The 27049-nt window shown below is 34.7% G+C and overlaps 1 protein-coding gene across 3 annotated transcripts in view; it reads right to left on the reverse strand.

Annotated features, from left to right (window-relative positions):
- Positions 1-27049, reverse strand: part of oxsr1b (oxidative stress responsive kinase 1b) — an 89580-nt gene that overhangs the window by 47323 nt on the left and 15208 nt on the right. For all 3 annotated transcript variants that reach the window (XR_012399093.1, XR_012399094.1, NM_201175.3), the window contains exon 2: positions 16176-16288. Coding sequence is in view for 1 of the 3 variants with exons in the window: in NM_201175.3 (NP_957469.2) it covers positions 16176-16288 (113 nt within the window). In the remaining 2 variants the exon portion in view is untranslated. The remainder of the gene's footprint in view (positions 1-16175; positions 16289-27049) is intronic.

Below are 27049 nucleotides of genomic sequence, written 5' to 3' on the forward strand. Positions count from 1 at the left end.
CTTACAAGCTGTTCCAAATAACCCGGGCATGCAAATAAATAGGTGTACATGTTAGTGTCAATATCAATAAGCAAAACATTGCAGCTTGATTGATTTTTCAGCAATCGAAAACAAGCAGTTTTCCTCTCCACCTCCTGTTTATTTGCTAGTCTTTCCAGTTGGCTGAGCAGTTGAAGTGAAAGCCTTGAAGCTCAGAGAGACTGACAGCTAAGGTAATATTGGCACCATAGCCAAATCTATCATTCAGAGCCCTGCCCTAATCATTGGATATTAAGGGTTTACTAATGATATTAGCATTTCTGGTGATACAGAGCAATTCTGCCATTTTTGATTAGCTGCCAGGTCTTGTTCAAATTAGTCACATTTAATGCAAAGTAATAAAAGTAAAAAAAAATAAATAAATAAAAAAAGGAAAGAAAGAAAGAAAGAAAGAAAGAAAGAAGGTAAGAAAGAAAGAAGAAAGAAAGAAAGAAGAAAGAAAGAAAGAAGAAAGAAAGAAGACAAGAAGGAAAGAAAGAAAGAAAGGAAGAAAGAAAGAAAGAAAGAAAGAAAGGTGTTTCACAGCTTAATTAAAATGAAAATTAATGCTTCCAAACTTCAAAAGCAACTGCGTAAATGAAAATGTATTTAATTGCAAAAATGTGTATGCAATACATAATAGCTTACAAAAAGAGTGAAAAGCATAATAAAATAGTGAACTCATTTTAGGCAATTTGGCCTAAAATCAAAATCTTGATAAATGGAACATTTTACAAGTATAAGATTTTTGAATAAAGGGTGCATTGTTTTATTTTAAACTAATTGAACAATTGAATTGATTATTTATTGAACATCAACATTGAACGAATGAAATTAAAACACACATTGCCTAAAACCAACAGTCACTTTTTTTCTCCTTTAAAACAAGGGGGAAAAAACTTAAACAAAATAAATAGTTTTCAATGTTTTTCATATTAAAAGTAAAAAATTTGCAGTATCTCTCCAAAAGAAAATAATTGTTGTTATCTTGCAAATAATATATTAAACAGTGCATTTCTTTCATCTTCTGTAAACAAATATTTTTATGTAAATAACAATTTTAATGTAGTGCATTTACAGTGCATCCGGAAAGTATTCATAGCTAGTATTCATAGTATTCATTCTTTTTTGTTACAGTCTTATTCCAAAATGAATTAAATTCATTTGTTTCCTCAAATTTCTATGCACAATACCCCATAATGGCAATGTGAAAAAATATTTTTTGAAATTGCTGCAAATTAACTAAAAATAAAAACACCTGAAAAATCACATGTACATCAGTATTCACAGCCTTTGCCGTGAAGCTCTGAATTCTGTTTCATTTTTGAGATGTTCCAGCAGCTTAATAAAAGTTCACCTGTGGTAAATTCAGTTGATTGGACATGATGTGAAAAAAGCATATACCTGTCTGTATAAGGTCCCAGGGTTGACAGTGCAGTCAAAGCACAAACCAAGCATGAAGACAAAGGAAATGTCTGTAGACCTCCAAGACAGGGTTGGCACAAGGCTGGGGAAGGTTACAGAAAAATTTCTGCTGCTCTGAAAGTTCCAATGAGCACAGTGGCCTCTATCATCCGTAAGTGAAAGATGATTGGAACCACCAGAACTCTTCCTAGAGCTGGCTGGCCATCTAAGCTGAGTGATCAGTGGAGAAGGGCCTTAGTCAAGGAGGTGATCCATAACCCGATGGCCACTCTGTCTGACCTCCAGCGTTCTTCTGTAGAGAGAGGAGAACCCTACAGAAGGACAACCATCTGTGGACCAATCCACCAGTCAGGCCTGTGAATAGGGTTGTGACGGTAAGGAAATTTCCCCACCGGTTAATCGGCATGTGATGACATCGGTAATACCGGTATCACCGTGGGAGTGGGCGTTTCTTCATTTCCTCTTTTTTTCTGCTTTTAATTAGCTTATAAATGCGTGAGTATAATACTTTCACTTTCAGTTTTGCGAGAGTTGCCAATTCGGCATCAATTGTTTGAAAGGATGAAAAGGAAACTACAAAAAAAAATCCCTGTTATTAAACAAAACATAACTTTTATTAACACAACGAATAAAACACAACAATGTTACAGGCTGAAAAAACTGTGGAAGTTGGAACCATACAAATAACAACCATAAACGCCTATATTATATATTAACAGCTTAGTCCTTATGAACAATCTGTTTATAAAATACATTATTAACGAATCTATAGGCTATTGAAGAATAAACCGAATATGAAATATGATCCTTGCATAATGAGAATATAAAAAAATCTTAAGAGTTGGAACATTACAGTATGTAAAAAATCTAAAGACTACAGGCTAAATAAAAGCGCCTCGTCAGAGCTAAACATCACCGCACACGTGTCAGTTTACAGCCTGTACAGATCACACAATCTCAATAAACAACATGTAAATGTATAAATATTTCGATAAGTATTGTTATGGAAAATTTATAACTATATGATCTTGCTTTTTGGTTATATCGATACAGCTTTGATCTCTCTTACAAGCGGCAGTTACAGGCGCTGCATAAGGGCGTCTCACACTGCCAGTGGCGGAATACACACAGCACTGGCAAGACGTTTTATTTTTATTTTATTTGTTGCAGATTTGCGCGTTGTTCCTTTTAAAAAAATACTTTATTTTTTAAATCTCTCAAGTTAATGCTGTCTATCGAGTAACATCATCTCCCTCGGATTGGAGTTCAGTGCGCAGTAAGACTATGACCAACCGCCCTGTAACTTTAAACACTACAGGTCCACAGCTCTGGTGTGTTATGAATTACATGTTTTAAATGACAGCGAGACATGCTACGTTTAGTTTTTATTGTAAAATATACATTATAACCCAGTACACAGTAAAATAATATGTTTTGAATGGCTTGTCTATTGACGGCGTATATAGCCGTTAATTAAATAGGCTGAGCATATTTTCATTAATACTAATACACATTAATACAAATTAGCCACCCTTTGATTTTTTTTTCGTTTACATATATTTTTATCACACGAAAAATGCAATGAATTGTTAATTTTGGTTTTCATCTTATTAGAATTAATAGGCCTATAGTTTATAGGCAACACAACTCATATCTTTGGCTCCAATTGCGTTTTTACAGATATCCTACCGATAGACTTTTTTTTTTTTTTATAAAGTTACTTTATAGCAATTTTTAATATTGGTTCATCTAAATAAACTTTTCATTTATTAAAAGCCGAAATATTGCCAGACAGAAGAAGCAACTTTCGGTTTTTGAAGAGAGTGGCATCAGTTATAAAAGATCCGCGCACACACAGGATGCGCTCTTGTCGGCCTATTTATTATGGAATTTTTTGACATTAAACACATAATCAAGTGGAAAAAAGAACAGCTGAACTTCGGAAAAAGTGCTCACATTGCCACGATGTTGTTTCTCTGCAGTTGGATTGTCAATGGTGCGGCATTGCTAAATCACTCATTTTAATAAAAAAATAAGATAATTATAATTAAACTTTGTGAGATGATGGTTGCGTGATTTTTTTAAAATGAGAGTATGCGTTGCGTATTTATGGCCATTGATCTATCCGCGACCCACCCATAGTTAAACATGAATGTGCATGTATAAATTAGTTATGTTTAGATACTGCCACCTTTGTCAGGCAAAGTTTGCAGATTGCCTCATTAATGTCTTCAGGTTCTCTTTTGCATTTGGTTTGAACCCAAAATATTGCCAAATAGACACTTTTGCATTGTGTTTGACAATAAACCGTCTGCCAATAGGATTTAGGTCTGGGCTCTGGCTGGGCCACACAAGGACATTCACAGAATTGTTGTAAAGCCACTTCATTGATATTTTGGGGGATGTGCTTTGGGTCATTGGCCTGTTAGAAGATGAACCGTCACCCCAGGGTTTAATTCAGGATGTCTCTGTACATATCTGCCTTCATCCTTTACTCTATCCTGATTTGTCTTCTAGTTCCTGCTGCTAAAAAAAAACTTCCCCACAGCATGATGCTGCCACCACCATGCTTCACTGTAGGGATAGTATTAGCCTGGTGATGAGCGGTGTCTGGTCTTCTTCAAATGTAATGTCTGGCATTCACTCCAAAGAGTTCAATTTTAGTCTCATCAGACCAGAGAGTTTTGTTTCTTATGGTCTGAAAGCCCTTCAGATGCCGTTTGGCAAATTCCAATACTAAGGAGTGGCTTCCGTCTGGCCACTTCACAGGTAGGCTTGCCACGATAGACGGTGTTGACAGTGATACCGGTGTTAAGACGCAACACCGGTGACATCACTTTTCCACCGTGACACCGTCCCCACATTTGTTTTTTTTTAAGTATTCAGTTTTTTTTTTTTTTTTTTACATTTATTTGAAATAAATGGAAAATACAATTATAAATAATTGACTTAAAACGAGAGCATGCTCTATAATTAAAATCTAAACATAGCTACAGTGCGTCATATTTCATTTACCACGTGAGGAGAAAAGAGGAGTCGAATTCTGTGCCACCCATGCTCATTACCGCTATCAAGTTGACCAATTGCAGAGCTTGCGCTACAGAAAACATCAGCATAAACAATCTAGTTACAAAGATTTCAGAAGATAATAGACTTAAATAAGAATTTGACATTTATTTGTCAGGTAAAGATTTTCCATTCCATTTCGCATATTAAACAAAATAAGCCAATTCAGAAATGTGAAACATCATCATCAACTTCAAGAGTTAGAGATTAATACCTGATTGTGTAAAAGTACATTGCAGAAGTCTTGGTGCAGAGCTCAGAGACTCACAAAACCCAAATTAACAGATATAAAGGAAATTGTAAAATATTAGTTAAATTAAGAACACTTTACCATTCACACAGAGACATTTAAAATGATACCAAGCATGAATACAAAGCCACAAGATACACCACATTCAAAACTTGGACATTCTGTGTAATGTGAGTGAGCTGCTCTGGTGTAGATTGTAAAGTTCAGGGAAGAGAGGGGGGCTCAGGATTGGGGACAGGGACTGGGACAGTTGAAGACCTGGTTTCCTAGCTGATCTATTTCTCAGATTAGAAAGTTTATTGTTTTAGTGCCTGACAATTCTTGTGGTCTTACCTCATGGAATTTCATAACAGTTTAATATTATGGAAAGAGCCATCCTTACAACTTTATAAACAACTTGACTGTATCAGAGATGAAAAAGAAAGACAAACTTTGGAAATTTAGACCGTGGCTAAATTCATTTTGGGAGAGAAGCCTGCAGAGCTGAAGAGCACAACTCTGTGGATGAAATGATGATTCATTTCAAGGGGAGATTCAATACCATCAAACAATAAATGTGTGGCAAACCACACCCATGGGGCTTCAAACTGTGGGTCAGAACTGGAATCTCTGGTCTGCTCTGTGATGTTGATGTGTACTAAGGTAGATGCAATACCAAAAGCCAAATCTGAACTTGGGCTGTCAGGTGATGTTGTGTTGAAGCTTGCCACTACACTTCTAGAGGGTCAAAACTACAAGATCTACACAGACAACTACTCAACCTGTTTTGCCTGTGCTTTTCAGATGAAAAGAAGTGTCTTAGGGACTATCACTACAAGTAAATACATTCAATCCACACTGAATATGACCAATTTTTTTTTCCAAAATGTTTTTATATTATTAAATGCTTATTATGATACAGTATATACTGCTGTGGGGCTAGGTATGTGACAAACAAATAACCCTGCAAACAAATGCTTAAAAACCTGTACAGACAAAGTGAGTACAAATACAGAAATTCTACTTGCAGCTAAGCCCAACGTTGCAATATTACAACATTTCCCTAAAAAATTACTAAAATGTAAACCATGTAAAAATCTTTAATTCCTACATCAGAGGCCTCCTAAAACAATATCTGAGAGGTTAAAAGTAAAACGTATGTTACAAAATAATATAAAGTATTGTAAGTGCTCACTCGTTGAAGTTATATGGAAAGCAAGGTCATCAAAAAATATTGTCTTTTTTAAATAATATTTTATTTACTTAAAGATTTTATAACACTTTTACATAAAATAAAATGATAGAAGTATCATAAATAACAAATAAAAGAATGTATTTTTATGAATTAAATGTGTAAGCACCTTTAGGTCATGTGTGAGCTCTTCCCTGAACTGTGCTTCTGCTAATGTTGAAAAGCCAGGTCTTTTGCAATCACTACTCAATAGCCCAGCTCTACAGGATTTAGAGAAATGGCAAAAACCCAAGTATGAGATCAGCAAGCCTCAACTAAACCCCTTTTTCACGCTGCATACACATGCTCCCTTCCTAAAATAACTATGCTTTGAATATTAAACAGGTTGCATTGTAATCCACTGCAAGTGTGGCAATAAAGTGTACAGAATTTAGCCATAATGTGAATAATAAATAATTAAAGAGGCTGCTCACCCTAAAACTTAAATGATTCAACATTTACTTAGCTTTAGGTTGTTCTAAACCCTTATAAAGTAATTTGTTCTGCTGAACACAAAGGAAGATTTTTGGAAGAATGTCAGTAACCAAACAGATCTCTCAACCCATTTACTGCATATTTGAAAAGAATAAATAGTATGGGGGGTAAATGGGTGGTAAGATCTTTTTGGTTACTGGCATTCTTTCAAATACTTCCCTTTATGTTGCCCAGAATACAAAAACATGTATAGAGGTTTGAAACTTTGGCCCCTGGTGATTAAAGGTAATCCTAGAGCTACGGGCACTTTTGATTTATTTAGCTTTCAGTATTTGTAAATTAAAGGTTTCACAGAGTGATAATTTAATGTATCATCAGGAGCTACAGCTATTAGTATTTAATTTTAATTATGTCATTTCATTAAAATTACAAAACATAATAGAGATCAGAGTTTTTCTACCTTGAATAGTCAAAAAGCTCAAATTGACCACATGCATTTAAGAGTCTGTTAGTTTTCCCATGCCTTTGAACATGCACTTTCTAATAACAAAAAACCATAACTTTACTTCAGACATGACTTAACTTTAAATAAAACGTCAACATAAAATATGATGCCAAACATTCAAGAAGCTTTTAATGCATTAAAAGATTAATTCTGTTTCTGGGGGTCACGATCCAATTGTAAAATGATTTTTGAATGATATTTTTTTCTATTTTTTCTGCTGTACATTTACATCTTTTTTAACTACTGTAATCTGATTACATTACTAATTACTTAATGTAAATCAAATGACTAATTACTTAAGTTTCTCTTAAAACATATATACCCATAAGTATACAAAATAAACTGCAGCTCTTTCAGTAATTTAATATTCACTGAAAAACATAACGGTGGGTTGATCACAGCAGCTTGACATATTCAAAAGAGTTTGCCCAAAACTTAAAATTCTCTCATCATTTACTTTTGCCAAACCGGTTTGTCATTTTTAATACAAATGAAGAAAACTGGATACCTGTAACCACTGACATCCATAGTATGAAAAAGCACTGCAGTGTTTGGGTGTTCTGTGTTTGTCTGAACTAACTAGTTGACATAAATGTGTATATTCTAAAGTATGAAGCTGATCAGTCAGTTCATGTCATGTGACTCGCAGTTTTCAACAGGGTACACCTGGGATATGCAAATAATGCGATATGTGTATGGCCCTATAAGCAGCTCTCTTCACATTCAGAGGATACCTTCACTCCCGATCCTGCACAATTTTTTTTTTAATTTAGCCTGTTTAAGCTGTGTTGGGCCACCATGTTTTTGGGTGCCGGTATCCTCCTTGGCAACGAGTATTGTCGTAGAATGCTTTCTATTCAAGTGTTTGAACATGTTGCTGGTCTAGTTAAAAGCATTCGAAAGCTCCTTCATTTTCATTTTACAGCAATATTTTTGTTTTTACGCTCAATGAAATCAATGTCTGTATTTCCACTTGAAGAAGCAAACACTCTCAACAGCAGCCATTTCACCTCGTGTTCTCCAGCAATTTAAAAGTGTATTAAAATTACATTGAATTTAGAAACTGTAATGAAATTACACAAATTTAAAATGTAATTCATTACATTACTGTGTTCCTCAAAAATGTAATTAGAGTACAGTAACGCATTCTACAGTTACACCCAACTCTGTTCAGGATGAACAAGCTTTGAATGTACAAACAAAAAGCCAATTACAAAGAACAATTATGAAAAACAAACATATTCCATTTCATATATGCACAAATATTGCCCAAGTCCTGTTTAATAGAAACATTTGTCTGTTTAGAGCTTGTGCAGGCACAAGTTGTTGTGATGTTATTTGAATACAGAATCCATTCTAAAAATTTAAGAACTGATCCAGAAATGTTAATAGAAAAAACAAAATGTTTATTCTTAGTCTGTCTGTGGTTGTCTGTCTTTCTCTTTTTTGTCAGTTTGTTGGAATAGACATTGGCCAACTAAAGTTAAAGTTAAATAAAATTGTCATTGTCATAGTTTTTGGGACAACAGCATGCATGCTAAAGTTCTAAATGAAGTGAAACTATCAACAGTTGATAGTTGACCCTCTTCATAGAGGTAATTTCTGGTTAATGATGTCAAAATTTACCGGTATTTTGAAATAAATGTGCGAATGGTGTTTTTATAGAAATATTACAGATTGTCATTGCCTATACAGCAAAATCCTTAGGATGGATTTGGTCACTTTCTAAATTGAGGTAATGTTACTCAAGTTGATGAGACAATGAAATAATTAATTAGATGATAATTGCGGGCTGATGATGAACAACTGTTGTTATTAAGCAGAAACACAGAAGAGAAACACAAAACTACTGACTTCAGTCACAGCCTTAGATGAAATCAGCTGAAATATAATACATTGAATTTCTCAAAATCTCAGCAGAGGATCAACTCGATCAATAAGCAACTTCACAAAACAGCAGCTTTACTTATTACTTACCTGTTTGCCTGATTATAAAGAGGGACCGAATCTTCTCTGAACTGAGTAGGTTTTAGACAGTTTTGCTGTGTATGTAAACAGCATAATTTACCAGTAAAGTCATTCTAGAGCTTTTCGGATATGTATCGGTGTGAAAAGGACTATAGACTGATGGCAGTCCCAGTGCCAAAAGCTAATTAACATTTTTGGATCAACTGTTGCTTTGCTACGATATTTAGAGAAATATTTTAATATTATGAAAACAAGCTTATTCAAGTTCTTAAAAAACACCCCAAGGCAACTAAACTGTCCAAATTGTGTCCCCGAATGACCCAGTGAACATGAGCCCCAGTCGACACAGTGTAGTCAACACAAACGCCATGGGGTCACTGCCACCCCAACAGTGGGCATAACCCACCCCTCTGGACTCAATTCAACAATCCAGTCAGCTTTGGCTCCACCAAGGCTGCGTCCAGTTCCACAATGGACACCAGGTTGAGGGCATATGAAAACAATAATGCCCAGGGCGGGTTTGAGACGTTTAATAGCTAGAGCTCCATCTGCGTTTTCTCAGCAGAAGCCGAGGGGCATTTCAGCCTGTCTACCCAAGATAGACGAAAACAATGGGGTGACATCAAGAGACTGTTTGCCACCCGATTCGTGTACGTCCAGAGGACAATGAGCACAGAAAAGGACTGAGACTCTTTGTCTGTGATTGTGTCACTGCTGTTCCGCTGCTCTACTCAGTGGAAAACACACTTTCCTTTTTCCGCAGGGTAAATTTCTCACTCAGTTTGTGATGTTCAACATTTCCATTTGGATTAAAGTTACGTTGGAGCTTCGGGGTAAGAGTTGGTCGATTTGGATATTCAGTCAAATTGCGAGACACTGACACTGAGACACGAATGTTCAATTCGTTCAATATGTGGAAAAATGAAAGACATTTTTACAAAACACATTTATTGTATGTGTATATTATTGTATGTGAATTTTACACATTGCATTAACTTTGACCTAGTGATATTTTCTTAGTGCCCTTATCCCTCAAGACAGACACACACACACACACACACACACACACACACGACCAACGAACCATGACGAACAAACTCCTTTTTCAATAGCTTGGAAATCAGATTAAAACAGATCAGCGAGTTATTTTGCTGATTCACTCTAAGAAATGCAAAGATGTTTTATTAGAACATTTCCTTTGAGACTGTTAAAGCAGGAAAATAAAATAAATCAATGTGCTGCCATAATTAGAAAAACAATCTTGTTTACATTATAGTAAAGAATAAAACTTCATCTTTTGGTTAAGAAAAAACAATAACAATTTTGAAGTATCACAACTATATTGATATATATTATACTTGCATTTCAAACTTTAATATTGATAAACATTTAAAATATCACTGCTGATATACTGCAGTCAAATAAAAATGAAAAAAAGAATACAAAGAGAAAGATGAATATGAAGTATTAGACAAAAACGAAGATGAAGACTGACAAAAAGACAAAGAATACAAAGATAAAGACTTGCAAGAAGCAAAGAAGCATAGAAGGTAAAGACAAAGAAGACAACAAAGAAGATGAAGACAAAGATGAAGATAAGCACGACAAAGAAAATGAAGATAAAGAACTAAAATAAAAAAATAAAAAAATAGTTAATGATGACGAAGAAGAAAAGAAACTGAAGAACTGCAGAAAGTGAAAACTTGTGTAAATAAAGTAAATTCATTAATATAAATATTTACTGGATGATTACTATTATTATACATTTTAATACTACTAGTAATTCTACCTCAAGTGAAACTGACTCAACCATATTTAAAAGTACTGACAGCTAATGCATTAAGCAAAACACTCTGAATATATTTCATAGAAGTGCAGCCTATTTCTAGGAAGCAAATCTATCCAGGAGAAATGCATTGGAGTGCAGCAGCGTCATCAGATGGACATTTGGCAGGCACTGAACTCATGTGATCAGAGAAGGTCTTGGCGAGGTCTTGTCGCTGCAGTGGCACACAGTGGAGTCACTATAGACTCAGCTTGACGTCAGTGGCACTGACAGGATCTCGGCTCAGTCAGAGAGCAAAACTGTTCCCCGCACACAGGCCTCTGCGTTCAGGCCTGTTTGGACTGTCCTGTTCTATTTCACAGCTATTTAAGCTGCTCCTTCGTGTTTTTGGAGGAACTAGAGCATGATACACTCCAGCAAACGGCTTGACCATGAGTGAAATTGACCCAAAACTCTCAGAATATCCTTCTTGATGCAGATCATATGCATTAGTTCATTACCGCAGCAATCTGGCTTTAATTTAATGCCTCCTCTGTGTTTAAGAGAGTGCTCAGCAGGTCATAAAGGCAAAGAAAGCATTGGAGGAAACCTAAACTGAACATTTTCCATCTGACCTTTACTCTATAAGATGTCTGTTTCATTGGGTTGATTTCATAGAATAGCTCATCATCCAGTCATCTAAGATATACATGACTTATTTTCTTCAGCAGGACCTTAAAGAATATGTTTAGCTCAATCTGTAGTCTTTGATGATTCACAAAATTAATGGCTACTGGTACTTTGAGAGTCAAAAAAATAAAACTATATACAGGCAAAACTAAATTAATATCCATAGCTGCTGCTGCTGCTGCTAATGATGATGATGATGATGATAAAGCACAGAGGTCTTATAAAGTGAAATGATTGGTCTGGGGAAGAAACCGAAGCTGAAATCTAAATAAACAGTAAGACTGTGTTACTATTCCTAATCAGGTAGAATTTTTTTAATAACAAATTTCAATGTTCATGCTAAAAATGATTTGCTAAGACAATAATTTTGTAAATAACATTTAATTTCTTGCACAGACTGATTGCTTTGGTTAATAAGAGATATGGCCAGACGATTAATCAGAAATAAACTAAACTTCACAGCCTATAACATAATTTTCACATGTTTGGCATCCCATTCAAAAATGCATTACAGTGTGTGGACAAACTGAGAGCTTTCGACATTGCAGTGAGTACACATTTCATATGCAACCTGACAAAAAAAAAGAGAATGCGAGTCTTTCATACACCAGGTAAATCTTATTTTTTTTTGGTGGTTTATTTGGTATTAGTTAGCAACAGGCCTGCGGGGCCGTGCTCCAGTGTCATCTGTATTCTCCCTTCAGTAAATCAGTTCAAGTAAATGCAGACAATGTATTTAATATTCAGAAGCCTAGTTAGTTCTTTTTATTTATTTATTTTTTTACTGAGCTATAATATGTTAAGCATCACTAAGCATTAATAAGCACTAAGCATTAATAAGCACACTTATTAATATGTAATAATGTATAATAATATCAAGCATCATTTCCTTCAGCTTATTCTTCAAGTTATAAGGGGTCACCTTAGCAGAATGAACTCCCAGGATAAGAAAGTTTTATTAAATAAACTATATTTAAAAAACTTAAACAGTAAATATATAACTCACTGATGTTTTGTTAAAACTTTCAAAAACTAAAACGTTTTGTTTGCAAGATGCTGTTCATTTCCCATTTTGACAATAAAATATTCAATTATATTAATTTAAGGTATTTTCTATTTTTAATTAATCTTGTCTTTTACATTAAAACTGAATTGTGACCTTTCTTCACATGACTTCAAATTCAAGCAATGTGTGCTTTGATATCTGTTTGAAGAGTTCGTCAAATAGCCAGAAATAGTTTGTTAATTAAACATTATAAAAAAATAGAAACATGCTTAATTAAAAAAAACTTAGTTAGGAGAATATTAACATACACTGAAAGAAATGACCTTTTAGTGAAAACTAATAAATTGACTCTCATCATTTTTAAATTGTAATATTAAGTCTCAAGGATAACTAAAATTTTCTAAGTACATATTTAATATTTCCACATTTACTTTATGTAATAAATGAAATGAGTGTAAAGAGTTATTAATATTCATTCACTCGTAATATTTAAATATTTTCTAATCGTCGCAAACCTAAAATATGAAGTAAGTTTTGATAATGGATGTTGCAATGGATAGTTCTCAGCATGCTTTGCAAGGGATTGAATTAGAAGAAAAGTATTTTGAAAAAAAAGAGCAATCTTAGGTCTCTAAATTTGAGAGAAAGACTTGTAAGAGTTTAATCTTCATTAGTTTGTAGATTAAGAAGACTGTTGAGTATGTAGTTTTAAGGTTGCCACCTTGCAAAAGAGCAGCACTTATGCTTTGGGTCTTGGCATTTTTATTATCAGCATTAAAGTTTGATGCTTTACTCAGAAAATCATAGATGTGCCAACACTAGCGCTGACATCAGTAAGCATTTATAAAGTAAATGTACTCTTGTTAAATAAATTTGCTTCAACTAAAGTGAAATAACACATTTTAAGTGAAGATGTGTGCCTTAATTAAACCAAGTTGCACCAAATGTACCAATTTGTAACTAATAAGTTTTATTTAAATTAATACAAGTAACGTTCCTTCTGATAAAACAAAAAAATGACATTATGGTTCAGTTAAATAAATAAAGACTCAAAAGTAAAGATAATCATTTAACTTTTACTTAATGTTTAACCTAACACTCCTAAATAAATTACGTAGATTTTACATGCTATTGACAAGTTAATTGTATCTGATATAAGATTGTAAATTTTACTTGATATTTGCTTGTGCAAACTGTTACAAGTATTTTTTAAGTAAATCTTAAGTTATTTTTTCAGTGTACTATGAGAGGAAAAAGTAAATAGAAATAATAATAAAATAAAATAATCATTCAATAATCAAAACCGAGATAAAGCCTTACGCAAGAAATGCAAGAGCCATGCATCTTTGTGACTATGTTTTTTTACCCTCAAAGTGCCAGTAGCTGTTGACTTGGATTTTCTGAACCCCAGTAAGAGCTAAAAATTGTCTTTATTGTTCTACTGAACATCATGGGTGACCTGAAGATGAGTAAAATTAACTTCTCATATTTGTATTTCTGGATAAAGCATCCCATTCAGCTCAACTGGAAGAAAGTCTCCATTTACTGACTCAAAATTAGAGAGCTTCTGGTAGCCTCTTTGTAAATCAGGAATATGAGCTTTTCCCAGTGAACAGAGATATTCAGCTTCGTCTGGTCACGAGGAACAAAAGTATGACCTTTCCAGCTCCTTGAGGAGTTGACAGATGAAGTTAATAAACTGAGAAGGGGATTTGTGCAGAAACGTAAGGGCAAGATTATGGAAAATATACTTTGGCTGTAACTTGACATGAATGTAATGAAATGGCAACATAAAAAAAATAAAAGCAAACAGAAACGGGTGTTTTTGAATAGGATGAGAGGCAATTAAAATGAGAATTCTAGGGAAATGTGAGTAAGAAATAAATAGTCTGACATAAACTGAACACAATACAGTGATTCCCTTTGGTCCAGTTAATAATGGTTTCCAGACAATCTAAAAATTGTAGACTCTGTGTGCTGCCTGCTTCGCTTCTATGAATAAATTCAGATTATTACTCACTGACAGTGCAAATGCACATTTAAACTGCTGTGCAGTTGGTGCATTATCTAATACTCAGCCACGATGCATTATATTAGGGAAAAGTGACTTCAGTGGGGTGCCACTGAAAAAGCTTAATAATTAAGAGCCTAATCCCTTTAGTCTGATTAATGTATCGTGTTTTAATAAGGTCAGGTTTAAATGCAAAATTGCCTAAACTCAATGTAAAAAAAATTCAGGGTTCCACATAATTCATTCATGTTGTCCCAGAAGAAATTTAGTAACTTAACTTAAATTTATGTGATTTGAACATAAAACAATTAAGTTGCCCCAAAACAATCTCACTAATGGTGTTGTTTCAACTCATTTTAAGTAGGTAGTTTTAACAAGCAGCAAAGTTATGATGCTTTAATGTGTTGTGAGTTTTATTAAACTGTACAAAACTGTAAAACAGAATTTTAAAATGCATTTAGTATATTAGTATAAAACAGCACTGCAGCTTCTCAACCACAGGCGATAGACTATATGGTATAATATAATAATATAGGGCTCCGCTGCTTTCATGCCTCATAAAAAATCCATGAAGTAATTGATTTCAACAACTTTAACTTAAAAAAGTGCAAATCTTGTAGCATTAGAACAATACGAATATTAAACTGGGACTAGGCAGATAATGAACATTGAAAGGACAGTTCACCAAAAATTGTAACTCTTTCATCATTTCCTCATGTGATAATAGTTCTACACTGTGTATATATATATATATATATATATATATATATATATATATATATATATATATAACTTATGGTTGTGAATTGCATTATAGGACCTTGATCTTTGCTGTGTCAAATTTAATTTTTAATGTCAATAAAAGTTACTTTGTTAAACTGTTGACTTTTGACATTGCAATAGTTTGAAACATTGAGAAATAAAAGTTACTTTGTTAAATTACTGACCTTTGATGTTGGAGATCAAGGTCCCATAATGCAATTCACAACCCTAAATAAGTGTAATAAGTAATAACACTTTTTGTATCGTAATATACAACAGTAACCCAGACTAGATATCACTTAAACTAGTAAATATATAATAAAAGTGATTTTTTTTAAAAGCTTTAAATGGTTAAAAGTTTTTGGAATAAAGATTAGACTCCCGTTATTCAATTCAAAAGCATAAATAAACTGGAAATTTTTTTATAAAAAACATGAATTACAAAATATGGAAACTGCTAATTTACGGGTATTTTTTACAGTATAGATCAGATTCCTTCCTCTATGAAAAAAAAATATATTTTGTGGAAAGTTGGAAGCCAGTAGCCATCAGCTTTCAAGTTTCCTAAATTCTTTACAACACCTTCTTTGGGGTTTAAAAAACAAAACAAGAAAAGGTTCAAAAACCAATTGAGGACAAGTAAATGGACAGTATTCAATTTTTTTGAATGAATCAGTTTAAAGGACCCAAATCCCTGACTGGGACATCCTTAGAATTTAACGTAACAATCCTGCTAAAAAACACAAACATTGGAGAGTTTGTTTCCATGCATTAGACTCAGCCTATAAGGACATTATTCACTTTTAGTTTATTGGAGGTGTTGGCATTTATGAGCCATGACTTATAGAGTGGAATTTCTCATATTATATGTGTAGACTTTAAATGTTGCAGAGTTAAGATCAAGCCAAAAGTGATATTTTCATATGTTGGGTAGCTGTTTTCATATACAGTACTAATACAAAATATGAGCATGAAATAGAATTAACAACCCATTTTACTGACATTTCCAGCGCAATGAACCCAAGCACATTTGCAGGTTAATGAAGTAATAAGAGTTTCAGTACCAGGAGCTCATCCATGCTGGTCTGGCATTTCTCCAGATTGATGCGTTTGATGGCCACTTTCTCCTTCCTGGGCACACAGTAAGCAGCCTGAACCACAGCTGTAGCTCCACTGCCTGAAACAACAAATTAAAGGTAAAAAAAAATATTATAACAATGTAAAGAGTTATATTTAGAGAACAAAGAAATGAATTGCTGTAATATTAATTCAGCATTACACTGTAAATTATGTATTTCATTGTATGTATGAAGAATGATTCTTACTGGGCAAGAATAGTAATTATTAAAATAAATAAAACAAAATTGAAATATGAATAACATTTACTTTGAATAATAATAATAAAAACAATGATCATCTTTATTATTTACTTTATTTATTTATATTTATTATTATTATTATTATTATTATTATTATTATTTATACTAGAGTTCTGTCTCGTTCTATAATTGGATTGGCTGGTAGCAGTGCAATTTTCTGCAAATAACAGCAGTTGTACAGCCTCTTAACCCTTCTGCTTTGTGTATTACTCCGCCCACATACAGCAACAAGCAGAGAACACAGCAGTTTGACAAATATTGCCGCTGTTGAACAATATAATGTACTTTTAAGGCTTTTTATGTGAGAATGTAGTTGATTAGATTGCATCTATGCAGTTTATTCAAAAATATAGAGTACATTTTAAATATGTATCATTTTGGAGATACAGCACATCAGTAACCACAGAATAAGCCCTTAGAGGAGTTGATCAAATCATAATTTAAACGTGTAAGTGACATTCTAAGTCGATCTCTCTATATGATGCAGTGCTGTATTTATACCATAGTAATTGTAGTCTATTTAGTGTGAGATGGGACTCAGAGATATCAACAATGTGTGTATTTTGTGTTGGCCACATTTATTTATATATATATATATATATATATATATATATATATATATATATATATATATATATATATATATATATATATATATATATATATATATATATATATATGAGCAATATCACACGAGTAGCAGTGCGATATGGCTGTATATCGGCACTAGTGGGAGGCGTGCGTTGGCACGAGGCAGCAGGCCGAGTGCTTTAGTGCCCCCACCAGTGCCGATATACAGCCATTTCGCACTGCTACGAGTGTGTTGTATAAACTGTTGCGTTTATACAACAGTTTGACGGCATAATTGTGTATATAAAAACTAAATCAAACATGGAGAATCTAAAAAACCCTTTTGTATGAAGAACTATTTTTTTACGGATTCAAATCATAAGCTGACAGTTAAACAGCTCAGCAAACATCTTTTAAAATTTAGATCTGTAGTGTCTGCTTTTTTGCTGGCTGTATATGGGCGGAGTAATACACAAATGGTAAAGAGGCTGTACGGGTGCTGATATTACTTAAAGATATCACGGCTATCAGCCAATCAGATTCGAGAACCAGACAGAACTGTTGTATGTATGTGTATATATATATATATATATATATATATATATATATATATATATATATATATATATATATATATATATATATATATATATATATAGTCACTTTTTGGTTGGCCATCTGTTTGTTTCTATTGAGTCTCCTGTTTTCGTTACAGCAGACTAGTTTAGTGAAATAAAAAAAAGAAGAACTGCCCGCATGTGTTAGTGTATTTTTTATTACAAACACAACAGCAGTAATCTAGTAGTGTTTGGGCTGCTTTGGCTTTTTTTTCGGGGTTAATTTTTGTGATATCCCGATTACAACAGGGAAATACTAGGAAATCTCTGTAGACTGATGGCATTTCATGCTGTTCAGCCTTATAGTCTTAAAATGTCAGTCAGCAAAATCACCCGTTTTGTCATCACTTTAGACATTGCTCTAGATAATCATTTAAATATTAGCTCTAAAGTGACGTTGAGGAAGTAGCTGTTCTGACGTCAGCTGCAGATGTGAATGAATGGTGGGAGAAAGTAGTTCCTCATATAAACCTTTTTCTTAACTGTTGCATGGAGGGCGCCATAGCGACCAGCATCTTCAGGTAGAATGCTTAGAACTTTCGTTTAGAGCGTTTTCAACTGGTAATTTGCGCTCCGAAAAATGGGTTTCTAAAGCATTTTGAATGTATTTTGGAGTGTTTTTGTGACACACAACTTTGAAAGGTATGTGTTAAACCCGTTAATCTGTCAGATGTGGTTCAAGCGCAAGAAAAAAATTGGATTGGTAGAGCTACGCATCGATGAATTGGCTCTTCAGTGTTTGAACTCTCAGTAATGATTAAATCACACTGAACTGAGCTAAACTGAACTGAACTTAAACATTAAAAACTGAACTACACTGTTCCAGTTACTGAACCACACTGTTCCAGTTACTATGACCATTTATGTGAAGCTGCTTTGACACAATCTACATTGTAAAAGCGCTATACAAATAAAGCTGAATTTAATTGAATTGAAAAAAAACGCTCTCCTAGTTCACCTGTCTGCCATCAGAAATACAGTGTGTGCGTTCCCGACCTGTCACACACACACACAAAACACTTTATAGCATTATAGAGAAAACCAGATTACTGGCATGAAACTTAACAGGTATGCAAGCTTATAAGTCATGCAATTTCCAAAAATGACCAACAAAAGTCAGTTTTTGATACTCTGCTGGCTGATTTGCAAGTTTATTCTAATCGGGAGCGGTTTATGTTTCATTTAGTTAGATTGTGTGTAGTATTTACCACGTTATGTGTTTTTCTGTCACTTCTAAACGCCTCTTTATTTTCACTTTGTGCCAGTCTTTCAATTGATGGGTCAATGGGACGGGACGTGTGTGTGTGTGTGTGTATGTCAAAAACTTTAGTGAATTACATTTGTTTAGGTTGGTTGTATATTTGAAAAAAGTCAGAAACTGTTCACTTTAGCGATGGCGAGGCTCCATTAAAGCCACACAAAGATACAGTCTGACAGTAAGGGTAAATGACTCGCAGTAAATGACTTTCATACTTAGATCGCATTTTTTTTTAAATAATCAATCCAGTAAATGGTGCTGATCAACAACAGTATTAGTTCAAAGACATTAAAACCAAGTAAAATAGAGTAAAATTATTGTTTCAAAGCTGTCTGAATGTGAATGTTTACAGGTATCAGCTGCCAGCCGGAAGTTCTTAGCATTCTCCTTGCGCATACACGCAAAGCATAATGGGTAATTTTGCATTCTAAGAAAAAGGTCTATAAAAGGATTTCAAGACTCTCAGTGTTTGGTTTTCTTTTTTATATACACAATTATACTGTCAAACTGTTGTATAAACACATTATCACACGAGTAGCAGTGTGATATTGCTGTATATCATCACTGGTGGGACACTAAGGCACAGCTACAAGTGTGATATTGCTCATTTATGCATTTTATTATTCATTTTATAAATGTATTACTTTACTGCTTTAATATAAATGACATAATATAAATATACATACATTCCAAACTATAATAGGTAAAATTCAAAATTCTAATTATTTTTTTTAAAGGTTATACAAACACACACACACACACACACACACACACACACACACACACACACACACACACACACACACACACACACACACACACACACACACACACACGCTACTACATACGAGACGATAACCATTTTCAAGGTATACTGCGGTTTGAAAAAGTCAAGGTATTAAAACCGCCAACATTTTCTGCTATACCGTTTCTATGGTATTTGTAAGGTTTTTTTTTCAGTTTTGTTTTAAGTTTTTTTTAGTATCAACAGTATCTTCAGCAGTAAAGACATCCAAGATGCTGTATTAAAATGTAGTGAAATCTGTGTTTTTAGTCTAATTCATTTGAATTATTTATTCTGCCATATTTTCTGTTACAAAATATTTTTAAAAATTCATCAGAATAGAATATATTGTGTTTAAGGGGGGAAAAGGTTTTGTTTTTTACCCAGACATTTAATAACAATATATTTTGAAGCAGTAATCATAATACCGTAAAACTGTGAAACTGATATTTTCACCCAAGGTTATCTTACTATCAGAATCTTATACTAGCTCATGCCTATTCCATATATCTACTTAAATATTGAATGAGTGAAAAATGATTTCAAATCATCATGTTCATTATTATGACTACAATTATTTTCATTGAAGCTGTGTTGCTTTACCAACATTATATTTCATTCTCATACAAATGATGATTACGGTGTTGTGCATTTGGTTGTCACATTACATAAATTAACATAAAAATAATTGCTCACCTAAAAAAAGACTGTAACCTTTATCTCCAGCTTAAATGACTCCCTGGCCAAGTGTTAAAGAAGAGCTGACAGCTCAATGCTAAATCAAACATTCCTCAGTCGCTGCAGCATTGGACATTTATGCAAAGAGACTATTAAATCCTAACAGACTATAAGTCAAAGGATTTGAGCTCTATACTTGGCTTTCAACTTTACAGGGGAGGTTAATCTCCGGAGTGCTTTAATGAGCACCACAGACTGGCACAGGACAAAAAGCAGACAAGACGCTCCTGAAGACGCTTATATGGAGAACGCAAGGTTGTCCTGGTGCGCATATCCTCAATAAAAGAAGACAAGAGATCCTTGTAAATCAGTGTGCACCTATGTTTCCACTGCCGGCTGAATATAAATGACATATTAATGTGCTAGTAGGAGGCAGAGGGAATTTTTTAATCATCTTTAATCATCTGCTTGAACTCCATATGGCCTAAAAATAACAAAGTCCTCATTGTTTAGCGTTCTGTTTGCACCAGCAGGGCACCGGGGACTCAAAATTTCTCATTTTCAACATTAAAAAACTACGGGACGGAAAAGGCTTGTTTTGTAAAATCAGGGCCTAAAGGCTCATGCACACCGGGACTCTTTTCAATCCTGCTTATTGTGAGACTTTAGAGACATTTTTTTAAGTTCAAACAAAGCCACAATTTTTTCAAAGTAATGGTTTAACGACTGCTATTTTTTGCATGATGGTGTCCACGATCACATTAGATCCCTTTGTTTAGTCACAAAACATTAAACAATGGGGAAAAGAGTCCCGGTGTTCACAGGCCTTAAACTTAAATTTTGCCACATCTTCCAATGTCTGATCACTTGATTTACTAGCCATTTGAGCTCAAAAATTACAATACTGCAATATTATTTTAAAATTCATGAAAAAACATGAACTTAAAATTAGGGCTGGACAATAATTCAATATAAATATATACCGCTGATATGATATTTAAACCCATTTACGGTATTTCGATAAGAATTTGCATACGTATGTTTTATTATATATTAGAGCTCATACCTTGTATCATTTGTCACTGAATGACTTTCCGTGCTCAGAATGAGCATGATGTCACTTGTGTGATGACGTACATCACAGACACGCTGCCAGCGCTCAGCAGGTTAAGCTGCTCCATCGCAGAAAGCTACAAAATGAGTGCCCTGAATACAAATATAGAGGAACAAGCTTCCACAAGTAAGAATGCAGACAAATTAGTTGATGGGAAAGGAAAGACTAATGCAGTGGTGTGAAAGAGGTTCGGCTTAAACTTATAGAGGCCCTGATGAACTTATAGTTTTGGTGCTCTGCAAAATGTATGGGAGACTGGGGCCGACTAACGTTAACAGCGGGAACACATCAAATCTATTTGATGTGTGTGTGTGTGTGTGTGTGTGTGTGTGTGTGTGTGTGTGTGTGTGTGTGTGTGTATATATATATATATATATATATATATATATATATATATATATATAAATATTAGGGGTGTAACGATTTATCGTTGTACGATTTATTGCGATGCAAAAATGTCACAATATGCATCGTGGCGTTATGACAATTTGATTACGATATGACGTCCGTTTTCTCTTATTAGTTGAGCTGTTTGCACGTGAGCTACGTTCCACCTGCTGTCACACGTGAGTTCAGATTGCAGCAGCAGTAATGTTAGCAGACCAAGATGAGTGGAGCTGAAATAGAGGATGGCCCATCCTCTCAAAATCAGACGTCTGGCAACATTTCGGTTGTACAGTCTTTGCTTTAGACTCATCCGCTTTTCGACACACATACTGGGTCAAACATCCTAAGTTTTAAAGTCTTCACAGTGATCTACATACTTTGCACAGCGACAGGGATACCTCCTAATGGTGTTGAAAGAGTTGCATACTGTATTTATAAGGTACAATTCACCCTAAAATATCATTCTGTCTTCATATAATGTTCCCACCTCAAAATCACACATGACGTGAGCTGACCGTGAACTGTTACTACAGAGGGCAGACTTTAATAGATGTGCGCGTATGGCAAGCCGTTTTAGCATTTAAACCTTTGTTCTGATTATCCATAAATATATTTAGAGATATCTCTAATTATATTTTGACTAGTCATAATTATAATTCGACTAGTCAGAATGACAATTAGAGATATCTGCAATTACAATTGTACTAGTATGAAATCAGATTGGAGATATCTGCAAATATATTATGACTAGTCATATTCCTCCATTGACTTCCATTGAAAAATATTTGCAGATAACTCTAAATGAGTTTTGACTAGTCACAATTGTAATTAGAGATATCTCTAAATGAATTTAATTAAATATGAATTAAATACCTGGAAATGTGGATTTTTTTTTTGCACACACAAAAAACGCAAGTGACCAAGCAAAGTCTTAAGCTTTTACTGTTAAATTTAATTGAATAGAAAGCTTATTTTTTTTGCACCTTTACTTAAATTGTTCCTTAATTTTGTCTCTGTCATTTCAATAATATTTTTAAGAAGTTTTTAAATTGTTTTATTTTCCAGAGACAGGCCTGTTAAATTTATTTTCTTAAAGAAGGCTCAGTTTAACCAGTTGAAACAAAAGAAATTCATAAAAACAAGTTTACTTGGTAAAATTTGCATTTCAGTTTAATTTTCAATTTTTATTCCAAATATCGTGATACATATCGAATCGTGAACATTACATCGTGATACACATCATATCGTGAGCTGAGTGTATCGTTCCACCCCTAATATATAAATATATATATATATATATATATATATATATATATATATATATATATATATATATATATATATATATATATATATATATATATAAATATAAATTAGGCTTGGGGGGTAAAAGTCCTAACTCTGAACAGCTTGTGTGCAAATGTTCAAATTAATCTAGATTTACAGCTCTCGAACAGACGCTTCTTAACTTCCCTCTGTCTCCAATAAACACGTTAAATATCTCACACAGAAGGAAGTAATAAAGCAGCAAAAGCAGCCTAGCAACCCAATAGCAAATATAATAAAATTGTGATACTTCATTATACAAACTAAATAAAGTACTGTTAACAACCAGTGTGAAGACATACATGCTTTTATCTGCTCAGCTATTACCCGTTAATATTAATTAGAGGGTGTTAAGTACAATAAAGTGATGTAGTCGGGTAAAGGTTCTCCAGTTCTTGCCCCTGTCATAGATCACATGCTAGTCTATTGATTTAAAGGAAAATAAAGCCCAAGAAGAGTGTTTGTATGTACATCTGCACCACAGCAACAGGATTTATAGCTTTCAGAATTCTAAATGATTAAATATTACGTTACCAGGTTACAAAAGAAAAAATTAAATAAAGAAAAGCCAGTTTATGTCGTGTAGTCAATCCCCCAGACTATCCGGAGAACAAGCAGAAATACATCTGGTTTTAATAAAGAGTTTTGATTTATTCGGTAAGCCAAATGTTTACTGAGATAAAGGAGCAAACTGTGATCTGATCACACAGGCCTGGAGACTGAAAAATACTTAACGCGTCTGATGCAAGATTTATTTAAAACAGAATAATGATTCACTTCTTCCTTCTGCCTCTCGACGTCCCTCATTAGAGAGGATGTTAACTCCATGAGGGAGTTTAGAAGGAGATAAAGGTTAATAGCCTTCAATTACTTGCAAGAATCACACACTGCTTGCCATTTTAAATTCAAAGCCACCGGTCAAGAACAAAAAAAAGACAACTGGTCATGCACAATCTGGTCTAGATATTTGAAGGAGGAACAATTAGCAAGTCAAAAAATCAATAGGACAAAAATGTCAAATTTCACTTTTTTGTAGTGAATGCCATAGAAAAGACCAGGCAGCATCTGTAAATAATGATCTAAAGCTGATGACACAGGGAAACTTTGCTGTTTGGCTACTTTCCTATTAAAACTAGGCAACGATATTGTACCTGTAACCCATTGCGCTAATTGGTTACCCTGTGTCTCATATTTTCCCAAAATTGACCATCAACATTGCTTAATAAGTTGCCCTGTGTATCGTCAGCTTTAAAGAGAATAGAACGATTGATTTGGGAAGGAGCATTTAGAATAAGCATATCGCGTTTCTTTAGGGCTGAAATGATGGTCTTGATTGAAGTTTGGAGAAGGGTCTGGCTGCAGAGTTGCACTTGCACCTTCAGACTTGTACTCTCAGGCTTGCACGCTCAGGCACCCACACTTCCTTTGCAAGTGACGTCATTTACAATCGACACCTGCACCTGTCACGGCACTCGCAATTGACACAAATAAATCGAAAGTAAGTTTCCAGTTCATTTGTGTTGACGACATTGTCAAATAAATCTAAGTACTTAAGTTGTATACCATGACAGATCATTAAGTAATTCTCCTTAGTCATTAGTAACCATTTCCTCTTAAAACATTTAAGGGACCTAATCAGCTCCCTTAAACAAATGACACTCAAAATGCAGTTATACTGACCCAAAGAAAATTGTTTTAGATAAAGGACTCCCCAGGACTGTAGATAAATAATTTAATAAAACAATTTAATAAATAAACTAATATATACACGTCTGCGCAGCAGTGCATCTATATATGAAATCACAGTTTCAGTGCAGCTTCATAAGTCTCTACATGATCCCAGCCCAGTTTTATAGGTCATGCAAACAATGTTGAGATCGACTCGATAAGGGAATGTCTCGACTCACGGTTCGTTACGATCTGTTTACGTATAGCAAATGCTGTGCCCGTCGCCGTCATTGGTTGCCATATGCCAGAAACTACAATGAAACGGTTAGAAAAAAAGGCTCTTAGGTAAGGGTGACAGGTTAGGTTAGTTGCAATGATCTTAATGAAATCCCATACCTCAGGGATTTTTCCACCTCAGGGACACCCTTAAGTTAAATTACTGAAGGACTTTCATGCAAGCGGCCACAGGTGGCGATTGTAAATGACGTTCTTGCAGGGGAAGCGCAGTTGCCGGAGAGTCAAAGAGCTTAGAATCACCAAGAGGCGACACTCAAAGAGCTTAAAATGACCAAGAGGCAACACTCGATCAATAGAACGTTCCATTTCAACAGCAGCGCCCAGCAACAGCCCCAATTGTTCTATTGGAGTTTTCATTCCATAATGGCTGACACGCCCTCTAGTGGCTGTTTCCCAAATTACCCTAGAGTGTCGCCCCTTGGTCGTTCTAAGCTCTTTGCGACAATCTAGTGCACATGTGTCAAACTCAGTTCCAAAAGGGCCGCAGCTCTGCACAGTTTAGTTCCAACCCTAATTAAACACACCTGATCAAACTAATTGAGTCCTTCAGGCTTGTTTGAAACCTACAGGTAAGTGTGTTGGAGCAGGGTTGGAACTAAACTGTGCAGGGCTGCGGCCCTCCAGGAATTGAGTTTGACACCCCTGCTCTAGTGCAACTTGGGAAACAGCCACTAAATAACGCGGCGGCCATTTTGGAATGAAAACTCCAATAGAACAGCAGCATATTATAAGTCTGTAAAATAAACTATTAAAGTGCTGATGATTGTCATAATAAGTGTTGTATTGTCGTCTTTCAGGTTGTATCTCAGTTTTAACATGCTTTTTAAATAAATAAATAAAAAACAGAGCAGCTGCTTGCCATCGCTTCAGCAATAAGATCCAATGGACAGCCGATCGCTTTCACTCCAGAATCCGGGGCTGATGCTGGGCGCTGCTGTTGCAATGGAACGTTCTATTGAGTGTCGCCTCTTGGTCATTCTAAGCTCTTTGTGAGAGTGCAAGTCAGAAAATGCAAGCCTAAAGTTGCAAGTGCACATCTGCAGCCAGACTCTATTGGGAGTTTGAGACGTAAGTTTACACCCATCATGACAATGCGTTTTTGCTAGTTTCATACAAGTTATTATTTGTATGTCCTGTGCAAAGTTAAGTAAATAAGACTAACACTAAGGCTAAAACTATTTTATCTATGCGACCTCAAAATACATTTGGGAGCATTTCTGCGAGTGCTTAAAATTGTTGTGTGCGACCAGTTTTTACTGCAAAATGTTCACCACATGCGCAGACTCGGGAGACATTCACGCAGAATGCATCTCTAAGCTCTTTGTCTGCACTTGAAACGCGAAATGCAGCTCTCAGGAATGGTTTAAAACAGTTGTCATGTCAACTTGCTGCAGTAAACAAAGCCAAGTCAGTAATGCTTGCCCTGCCTTCGCGCTCTTCTTATTGGCCCACCACTGCTCTAGCACTGAACATGAATGATTGGTTAATATCAGCCGTATATCTGCCTTCTTGCTTGGGATGACAGAGAGAGCTACTACCGCGAAAAATTGTGAAGCGCTGAAGATGAGAATGAAGATAACACTGACAGATTTTGTTTTAGAAACCATGGCATCTAAAGTTACAAATAATGACACATCTTAGTAGTGATCATGTGCTGACTGTTAATCCACCTTCTACACTTTTCCAAGAGTGAATAAAAGACTTTTATTGGCTTCAAGTCCGCTATGAAAAGTCTGTGGGATAGAATTTTCAGCTAACTGTTAGCCACATCTAGCGTGAGAGCTTCTGTTTAATCCTTCATGTAATCCCCAGATGCTGTCCGCCGTGCAAGGGGCAGCTATGTGTCAAATTTAACACCAC

Source organism: Danio rerio, chromosome 24 (assembly GCF_049306965.1).
Source record: "Danio rerio strain Tuebingen ecotype United States chromosome 24, GRCz12tu, whole genome shotgun sequence".
Lineage (NCBI taxonomy): Eukaryota > Metazoa > Chordata > Actinopteri > Cypriniformes > Danionidae > Danio > Danio rerio.